The 10399-nt window shown below is 35.0% G+C and overlaps 2 protein-coding genes across 2 annotated transcripts; both read right to left on the bottom strand.

Annotated features, from left to right (window-relative positions):
• Window positions 1-709: 709 nt before the first annotated feature.
• On the bottom strand, window positions 710-4424 carry LOC102628397 (uncharacterized). Its single transcript, XM_006470554.4, has 2 exons — window positions 4267-4424; window positions 710-1702 (listed from the first exon to the last, which is right to left on the bottom strand). Exons 1-2 carry the CDS (start codon window positions 4278-4280, stop codon window positions 937-939), a joined length of 780 nt encoding a protein of 259 aa, XP_006470617.1. The 5' UTR covers window positions 4281-4424; the 3' UTR covers window positions 710-936.
• A 530-nt stretch (window positions 4425-4954) lies between these two features.
• On the bottom strand, window positions 4955-8682 carry LOC102628108 (hypothetical protein). The gene is made up of 5 exons (XM_006470553.4): window positions 7967-8682; window positions 6317-6408; window positions 5934-5991; window positions 5456-5521; window positions 4955-5342 (listed from the first exon to the last, which is right to left on the bottom strand). Exons 1-5 carry the CDS (start codon window positions 8306-8308, stop codon window positions 5220-5222), a joined length of 681 nt encoding a protein of 226 aa, XP_006470616.1. The 5' UTR covers window positions 8309-8682; the 3' UTR covers window positions 4955-5219.
• Between the last annotated feature and the right edge of the window lie 1717 nt (window positions 8683-10399).

Genomic DNA, 10399 nt, shown 5'->3' with positions numbered 1-10399 from the left:
TGATTCCCAAGAAAGCTTAGCATACTTGGTTTTTGGTAACTAAGAACATGATATGGTAGACCTGAGTGAGAATATGTTACAATCAGCCAATATAAAACATTTAATCAATAATAAATTATTGCAAAATTTACTCTCCTGATCCCAATATCACCATGGGAGTTCAAGGCAAGAAGCTTTTGTAGCAATTTTTTTGGCAAACTCAGCATGAAGAACAGTCATTTACTTACCATGACCAACATAAGCAAGAATCACTTGTTTCATTGGAGTGTTTTCAAATAAAATCCTAAATTAAATATAAAATCTAAAAGCAAAGAAATATAGTTTTTTATTTCTTGTGAGCTCATCTGTACATGCCTCCTTTAGGAAACCTAAATCTTTCTCAAATGAACAAATACACAACCATGGTTAATGGTAACTCCCTCCACTCTATTGACAAATACGATCTGAAGAAAGGCTCCAAAATGCAACAATACCAAGATAGACTAGGGAGACTACAGATTAGCACTAGATTTTGGTATACCTCAACAATCAATGCAGTGAAAAGTTAGAAAACACTTCACTTATTTTACCTCCCCTTGACCATACGTCACCAATTTCTAACCACTCCGTCTTTGAATTAATCATTCACCTTGATGGCATCCCCAACCTAAAGACACCGACAAGTCAATTCAAGGAAAAGTTTTTCTAGTCCATGCACACAGTCAACCAATGTGTCAAGCCATGATTCAAATCAAGAGAGGAGGATCCAAAAATGAAATATACAGTCTAGGTAGATTCAATTATATGTCCCAACAATACCCAGAAAGAGTCATCTTATGGCTAACTTGACGAAAACTTGACGAAATCTAGAGAAACAAAATTCCAAACAATAATATGATTTTGGTAGATCACAACAATTAAAAATAACAACTAAAAGAAATGAAGATCAAGAAACAGTCACCGTCCTCTCGACAATGCTTCATCCATTTCCTCATGTGATGAAGGAAACAACTCTATATAACGACTCCCAAGTGTCATCCTATCTTTGGCCATTGCTGCCTTAGAATCTTCTGCATTTGCAAATTCTACAAACGCTTCACCAGTTGGCCTCCCATCTGAATTCATAGTAATATGAATTGAGTCTTCTGACAACACAAAATCTTTAAAGAAATCCATTATGTCATCCTTGCCTGCTGAAAATGGCAATCCTCTCAATCGCAGTATCCCTGTATGTACAGCTGAATCCTTCCCCTCATCATGAGATTTAGCCCTAGGGATACTCCTATGTGGTGAACCACCACGAACATCAGAAACTTCATTTGCTATTGCCTTATAATATTCCTGCCTCTTACTTCTGAAAACCTCAACATACCTCCTTCCCATGTTCTGCCTATTCCTCTGCAGGGCAAAATCGACTTGAAGAGGATACCCCAGCACACAAAAAGCTTCTCCTGTAAATTTGTTGTTCTTATGGACAAAAAGAACATCGACTATGTCTAGACCATGGAAAAACTCAGCAACATCAACTTCTGTACAATCAAAGGGAAGACCGCGAAGTCGGACAACTGGGAAAGGTGGAGGTTGGCTAACGTACCCATAAGCTGGTGGTGGATTGTACATAAAACTTGAACTTGGGGGAGTTCCATAAAATGAAGGTCCCTGATCAATCAACCGTTGACGCTTTGCCCCCATTTCACGCCCATCAGCACCCTCAGCAAACTTGCTTCAGTTTAAAAGAAATCATCAAAGCAACAGAAGAAAAACTTATCAGAAATTAATCAAAAGCTGCCAAGAAAATATTTTTTCTATGTCTGAACAATACTCAGCAGTAGTGCAAGTAAATGGCTTTCCTAGAAATCATATTAACTCGTGAAGATACAATGTCGCCAGTCCCAAAATCATAAGAAAAGTTTCGGACATTTCATTTCTAGAAGTGAATTTCATTCTAAGTCAACTGAAATTTATGGATCATATACAAAATAAATTCAGGAAGAGCGGGGTAAAAAATAAAAAAAAAAAGGACCAGGAGATGCAGCAGGTAAGCAAGTATAAATTGTTACCCAACTACCTCCTTTCCACTGTAGAAATTTATCAAACCTCAATACAAACTACACCTAATCATATGTTCCTTTCCCCAATTTATCCATTTAAAAGATCTCTACAGGGTAAAATGAAACATACTGAGGGTTAGCCAATCAACTTAATCTGAGGACACTTGGTAAATTTATCCTGTTACAGAATAAAACAACACCATTTTCATATCACCCTAACTCTTTAATCTTCCCAAGACGAAAAAGGTTGTTATCATTTCTATTTATCAAATAGTGAACATAGCTAATTGAAACTACTGCTGGCATACTAAGCTGGTGGATTATAACTACTAAATTTTGTTCAAATTGACCCGCCAAACTTTTAGCTAATGGCTTCAATGTAAAGGTATCCCCCACAAATTTTCAAAGTACGTTAGTACTTGGTATGTGTGTGCATGCTGTGGAAGTTGCAGCATGAAATCACTACCATGCTAGATTATGCTATGTAGATTGCGTTGGTTGGTTGGGCCCAAGAAATTGGAGGTTAGACTTGAGTAATTCTAAAATTGCTAGAGTTTCATTTTAACTTAACGTGAGTGCATTACTGATTCCACCATTTACAAAGTAGGATGCTTTGTTATCGGATGCAACTGGCCACACTCACCAAAGCATGTGATATGAGAGATAAAATGACAAAATTATGGAACATGGTTGTTTCAGAAAAGTGCTTGCTATGTGGAGTCTAAGCCCAATTGTGACACAAACAATAATTACATTAACCCTTCTATTTTTAATAGTTTATTCTCATGATGCTTCATGCGATCTCTACATATTATCCTAAAATAATTAAATTATAAAAGGTCAGAGAACTAAGCGACAAGATTAACAGCCAAGTCTAATCATTACAAAATCATTAAACCTGCCTTCATATTCATTCCATATAAGATGCACAGCAGAGAATCTAATAGAGAAAAATTTGCATTAAATTCTTGTTCCTTCTCCAACAATAAAGACCTCAGCCCCTCTTTTTCTCAAATCATAAAATTAAAAACAATTTGGCTCAAAAAAAAAGAAGTTATTTTATTTTTCCAATCACAGATTCTCAAATATGAAAATAAATACCCATAACTAGAAAGGCCAAATTTTCCAAGTTTTGTCTCAGTGAATACCAAAGTGCTCATACCTTCAACCTAAAGGTTTCCCCTACAATTTTTTTAATGCATCTTAGCATGTGCGTGTATGTCACGCAACTTGCAGCATGAAATTGCCATCATGCTAGCTCCTAAGAAAGTATTTCAAAGAGATGGTAGGATGGATCTAAGAATTCAGAGGTTGGGCCCAAGCAAGTTTAATGTCGGCACATCACAGACCCCATCATTTGCAGCGTAGGAAGCTCTGACCAGTATCCTAGTTTGTGAGAGTGTGTGCTATCAGATAAAACTGCCACCACAAATGGCCTAGGCAAGTAATGGGAGAGATAAACAACAGTATTCCAAAAAGCCAAAGTATGTTAGTATGCGTGAGCCTGTCTTTGAAGTTGCAGCATGAAATTGCCAACATGCTAGCTTAAGCAATTTAATTATCAAGCTTCATTTAATTAAACATCAGCACATTACTAACTCCATCATTACAGAGTAGGATGATATCCTAGTTCGTCAGAGTGACTTATTGGATAAAACTCGCACTACACTCACCTAATTCAATGACGTAAGAGTTTAATGACAACATTAAGTCATTAATGAAAATGGTTATTTCAGAAAAAACGCGTGGTAGGTGTCTCCTAAGCCTGACTGTGACATAAACATTAGCAAGATTTAGCCCCTCAGTTATTAATAGTGTATTATCATGACACATCAGGTGATCTCCGTATATTATCCTAAGATAAATCAATCATTCCATGACCATTAACTAAGCAAACAAGATTAACTAAAGCCATATTAAACTGCCTTGCAATTCATTTCATATAAGATGAAACCAAGAGACCTAAACCCCCTCTCAAATGATAAAATCAAAAGCAAACCAATAATAAATAGGTTATTAAAAAAAAAAAACACATGTAGCTTTGTGGGTATACCACAAAATTAACGAATAATGGATTCCTAATCCTTGTTTTTAAAGATCCTACGCAAATTATTGGGTTCTGGGTATCCAAAGTAACAAGTAAAAAAGCACAATCGAAGTGATAAATTAAACAAGAATTAACAAATTTAATCCCAAAAATTGCAAAAAAAAAAAGGCTATTCTATGAATATCTTACCCTCTGTAGAACATTCTTAAATTTGAAATAGTTGAGCCGTGAGCTATCCAAATTTTTTTTTTTTTTTAACCCTTGTTTATTTCTTAATCTTTGTGTTACTTCGAGCTTCTTGCTCTCCCTGCATTTGGTTGATGCTTTTAGAGAACGATGGTTTGATTCAATGACCGGGTTAATTGGGCCGGGCAGTCACAGAAGTTAGGCCCATTTACGGTTCATATTGGGTTTATTTCATTCCATAATGGGTTCTACTCCTCGTGAAGCCCCTTTAACACATTTACAGTTCTATCCTTTATTGAAAATGAAACCGATGATTTTTCCTTTTTGCTCTCTTTTCTTTATTTTCAATTTTCCCCAGTCAGACTTCTAGACCTTCAACTTTGATACATCAAAGGAAGCAAATCTTAGCAAGCATTTACAGTTGATTTGTGAATATTTTATGTTCAATTATATTATCAGAAATGTGAATGCAAAGACGGAAGGTTTAGCATCTCATCGAGATGCCTATTTGTAAGACTAACAGCAAATCAGCAATTAGTCAAATTTGTTCCTTGAATTGATTAATTACACGTACATTATTCGTCATCAAAAACAACATTATTCACTAATATTATATTATTATAAAATAGAAGTTTGTGTAAGAATTGAACCTGAAAAAAAAAAAAATCTACCTCTAAAATGTGAATTCAAATGCCATAAACTCTCAAATCAATAAAAAAAATAGTAAACCAGAACCAACTTCAAATTAGTACAATTTAATTAAAGGGAATGCAAGCTTGGGAGCCTTGCTTTCGAACTATGAGACTATTTGAGTGATACTTAATATATATATATATACAATTTACAGCATAAATTTTGTAATTTCAGCTGGGCAAGAATAATACTAGTAGGCATAACAACTAGTAGAAGATTTGACGAGAAGAACAACCATGGCAGATTAAATATGAAGCACACTCTCAGCCAATCTTCTCTGTGTTTGAATCATCCGAGGGCCATATCACTGTCTCAATGAGTCGTTCACGCATCAACTCCAAGTTCTCATCAGAGATCGCTTTGTACATTTGAGCATGATCACATTTCTACATCAAGTAACAAACAAAATCATCATTTCGTGTTTTTTTCCTTTTTCCCCTCCCATTTTTCACACGCATGTTACGTCAAAGGCTAGGTGATTTTAAATAATTTCCAATACCTTGACCCATTTTCCATACAAGTGAAGACGCGTTATCATCACTCGTTCAGCAAGGTCCTGCTTCTCCTGTAAGCAGAAAAAAACATTTCATTTAGCATAAGAACTGTAAATTTTGTTTCCAAAATCCCGGTCTGGTTTTGCAAGTTAATTGAAAATCATTGAAGCCACGACACTATCAAAGCTGGCTTGCTCTTTTCAGTTACCGGTTGGGCTATTGGCTAAGCAATGGGGGGATTAGCCACTGGAAGAGATATTTGGTAAGGACAAATCCAACACTTTATTATCTTGCGAGTTTTTGTTAATTTCCAAGAACTCCTAACCTTACCTCAACAAAGCCAGATAGATATATCATTATGAACATTATTGAGATGGGGTTGTTGTTCTGCAGTTTCAGTGGAAAAACACAAACCACATCTTCTGTTGACGCATTTCTCTTAATATTTAGAAACAAGAAGAGCACAAAGGTTTCTGAGACTACCTTCCCAAGAATACGGATGAAATGCTTTCCATCTCCAGGCTTATTTGTTGCAACAAAACTGTCAAATATGGAAGACAGCAGAAATAAATAAAACAGTTGCTACTTATCAGACAAATCTTTCTCTCCTTGCTGGCCATTTTTATTTGCATAATTTTGGTTAGAAAGTCCATATGTGTTGAGAAAAACTTAAATCAAGCCGATTTACATAAAATCTTCTTTTCTTGTTTCCTTAAAGTTTATAAACTCTAAAATGAAAGGATTAGAAGTTTTGAAAACCAGCAATATGCCTTGGAAGCTTGATATAAAGTATAATATCTCAGTATATTTGTTTGCATTGAGTTAGTATAATGGAAACTCCTCACAAAATTGAAAACCCAACTTACTTGTAAAACCACATATATTGCGTCGGATTCATCTCGTAAAGCTGGTGAAGAACTGTCCTAACTGCTTTGTATGTGAAATAGTTTTGAATTTGCTGCAAGCAGAAGACTCTTCGTCAATGAAAAAGATAGAAAACAATTGATATGAAGAGACATAGGAAATAAATCATGATACGAGCACCAAAAAAATGTCAAAGTAAATATGTCAAGAATAGTTGGTTATGTAATAGCAAGAGAATGATTAGGAAATCAAATCATGATATGAGCACAATGTTAAGAGTAAATATGTCAAGACCACATTGGTTGTGTGATTACTAATCTAGTAGCAGTTCGACATAATATAGAAAAATTACTAATGCACTAGAATTGAGAAGGGGATGTAATGGATTTCATGACTGCGCAATTACTAGGTTTATTCTATCCCCACGTTAACATTATGCGGAAAATAAAAGGGCAATTTGCACGAAGGGAGACATTACACCTGCTGCAGCTTGTGAAAACTACTTTTTGTTAGCCAGCCCCCCACCCAACCTATTTTTTCTTTACTAATATACCATTTTCTTTATTTTACACCCTTGAACTCATGCCCCGGGGAACCCCACCCTAACCTCACCAAAGCCTCTTATGCCATCTAAAAAGATCTTACCAGTAAAGGTGTTAACACAACTAATAATGACCACTCTTCTTCAGTAGCTTGAAAATAACGAATTCTATGCTTCTTACCTAATTCAATTTCAATCATTGCATCACACTAAGTTGTGGTAATCTTCAGATTATATTGCCGTTTAGAAATATAAACACTCCTTATGCTTCAAGGCACCCGTAAGCATAAAGCACGAAAAATGACCCAATTCTCAACATAATGCAATCCTTCCACTACAAAGATTTGAAACAAGAGAGATTGAAGAAAACCTGCAGCTTCCAGGAAAGATCACAAAGATAGATCTAACAATTTCAAAGATCCTATTTTTGTCGTATCAAGAGAGCTGCAATAAGCTATGACAACAGCCACTTTCTAAGTGCTATTGTTACAAGGAATAACAGGGTACAAACGCTTGGCAGAGGGGAAAAAAAGGCTTCTTACGAATTTGTAGCCACACTAATTAAATACAGGCTGCACTACTTGACAAAGAAATTATAAAGCATATTCTATTCAAATATTAAGTTATACCTTCCCTCAATAACAAAAATGAAGTCATAATTGCTACCAATAGATGAAAAAAGTTTTCTTCTACTTAGAAACAACGTCAGTAAATAGATGTATCTTGAAGGAGATATTCTAGTTGGTTTGTCTCTTGACATGGAAGCAAGAGATTAATGGATCGATTTCCTCTCACAAGAATGTTGGAAGGGACAAATTTGCAAACCAAAGTATTTCGTACAAACTGATGTATCACGACGGTTTTGGTTGGATTAGAAACACTACATAACCCGCATGATTAATTTATTTTCTTTATTTTTTGTGTTCATCCAACTAATAGTGCTATGTTATATCTGTTTGTAGAAAGAGTTCGTGGCTCTACCATTACCGCTAATTTAATAAATGTGTCTCCACTGTTTCCAATCCTAAAGAAACTGATTTGCAATGCTACCAACAAAGGCATACAATAATCTCTGATAATTAAATTAATTTGAAGCAATTTAATTTCTCACCTTTTTAACATCCTCAAAGCTATCTTCATACTGCCCACCAACCTCATTAACAATCACAGGCCTCCGATCTCTCCTCTGCTTCCGCTTCCTTGAACTCCTATTGACCATATTCGAAATCACTTTCGACGAAAGCCTCCAATCATCCCATGAATCCACAAATGAACTTCCCAATTCCAGTGACCTCGCTGCCACCTTCACCTTCTTCCTCTTCACTGATGAATTCCTCCGCAACACCAACTCACCACCACCTTTTACACTCGTTGGCAAAGCATCCAAGCACAAACATGGCCCAGCATGTGAGTCCATCACTGATGAACCCACCACTGATAAAGCTCCCACCATTCTTTTTTTCTCAACAGAAAAATCCTAACTCGACAAACTGAAGTCCAAATTTTTTATTTTTTATTTTTAAGCAGGAAGGGAAATTTGATGAAGATAAAAGATACCCACTAGAGAATATGAAGAAAAAGCAACTGGGTTTCCAAGAAAATTGGAATTGAGGAATTGTAGTCAAAGATTATGATGATGAGGAGGTGGAGGTTGGCTTGGAGAATGGAAATTGGCAAGTACTTGTGTGCAAGGAAGGATAATTTTTCTAAGTGTTGAATATTGAATAATGTGGTGGCTTAATTGAAATAAAATCACGACCAGACAAAATCATAAGGTGGGAAATCCTCCAAGCCAAAAGCAAAATCAAAGTTGGCTTGGCTTCAAGTGTTTAATTCGGTTGATTTGTTATAGAGTAACTTCTTGTTCCTGGACAGTTGCTCCAATTTGGTGGCTTCTGAGACACGTGGAATATAGAATCTTCAACACACTCTTTGGTGTTTTGCAAACGTGTTTGTAAAGTTCCTGAATACTACTTGCGGTTGAAATTCTTAATGCCCATTTCCCACTTGCACGCTTGGATCTTTCAACCCACCTGCAATTTTTTTTAATAAACGAGATGGGTGATAAAAATAAGCTTTAAATAATATCGTTTAGGCACTAATTTTAAAAGAAAATTTTAAATCCTAATGGATGTTGTCTTGAACTTGTTTCATTACTATTATATTTATAATTTTTAATTGCTCATTATGGCTCGTCATCATGTACTCAATAATAGTTAATTTTATTATCTCATAATTAAGTAGCACCAAATCACCAATCATTATATTAGACATAAGATGCTACAATTAAAGCATTTTTCTTTATATACCTGACGTTAGAATAATTTTTATTTCTCTAGTAACTATGTTAAGTCAAGAAACCTTTTCTTTTAATAAATTTGGAATAAAGCAAAGACAAGGGAGTTAAAACATTTCTTATGAAAGAAAATTTTAGCACTTAGGTGGGTTAGAGGAATCAAGACATATAAGAATTTTTAGGCATGTTACAATTCAATGTTCTAAAATTCAATTTAAGAATAAAACCTCCCGTATAAAATTCAATGTTCTATTCATCATTTGAACTGATAAATAAGTCATCCCAGTAATTTTTAGGCCTGTTACAAGGGTCATTTATTATGCTAACTCACGTAGGATTAAGTATACTATTACTGTTAGTAAGTTAATTAAAAAATAATTAGACTACTCAATTTTTATGAACTTGATATTTAACTCATTTTGAACTAAATTTAAGTCTATTTTCAAGCTACTTCTACGCTGATTTTAAGTTCATGTAATCTTACTTATCAAAATTTACTTTTACAATCATTAAGTAAATTACTCCACTTTCCTTCATTTTCTCTAATCTTTTTGATGCAAAAAAAAGTCTAACACAATGTAACCATCTATTAAGTTTTTTATATATATATGAAGATGTCAAAAAAAAGAGTCTAACACAAACTTGATGTTACGGGTTCATTCACACCTTTTGTAATCATACACCGTTCGGTGCTTGTATAGTTGTATTTTCCTCCTACATCTCCCGCTGCTTGGAGTTTGGTCTGCACGCGTTCTTAACCGCGTGAGAAATGATAGATTCTTTGCTTGGTACGAAACTAAAATATCGTGGAGAAGAGGGAGATTCCATGGCCAATCATAGAAATTAAAGTCACGCAATTGGTAGCATCACCGACCGTTGAATTACTAATTCATTGCATCCTATTTTTGGAATTTCAGAGCATTTCTTTTTTTTTTTTTCTTCTTTTATATTCATAGGAGTATTATTATTATTATTCGTATTAATAAATACGCACTTTGACTGGGGAACCTCTCCCGCCAGAAAATAAAAATTAATTATAATAATTATTTCAAAGAAAAAAACCAACGACAGCAGAAAAGTGCACCGTCTCCTTACACCCCGCTCAGAGGCATTGACTATTGATTGAATTTGCCACGTGAGAGTAAATGACACAAAAATCAGTAACATAAACGTAACACGAATTGCTAATACTATCACAGGGAATCTGCTGGGACATCAAAGCAAAACTTAACAGTTCGGGTGCTTTTT

Source organism: Citrus sinensis, chromosome 2 (assembly GCF_022201045.2).
Source record: "Citrus sinensis cultivar Valencia sweet orange chromosome 2, DVS_A1.0, whole genome shotgun sequence".
Taxonomy (NCBI): Eukaryota; Viridiplantae; Streptophyta; class Magnoliopsida; order Sapindales; family Rutaceae; genus Citrus; species Citrus sinensis.
This window is presented reverse-complemented; position numbering and strand designations above follow the sequence as displayed.

Bases quoted from the DNA above. Each gene is read 5' to 3' on its own strand.
- LOC102628108 (XM_006470553.4), bottom strand. From the start codon at position 8,308: ATGGTGGGAGCTTTATCAGTGGTGGGTTCATCAGTGATGGACTCACAT. The intron at 6,409-7,966 runs GTGAGAAATTAA...TTCTGCTTGCAG, and splicing joins GCTTTGAGGATGTTAAAAAG to CAAATTCAAAACTATTTCAC. The intron at 5,522-5,933 runs GTAGTCTCAGAA...TTCTGCTTACAG, and splicing joins TCATCCGTATTCTTGGGAAG to GAGAAGCAGGACCTTGCTGA.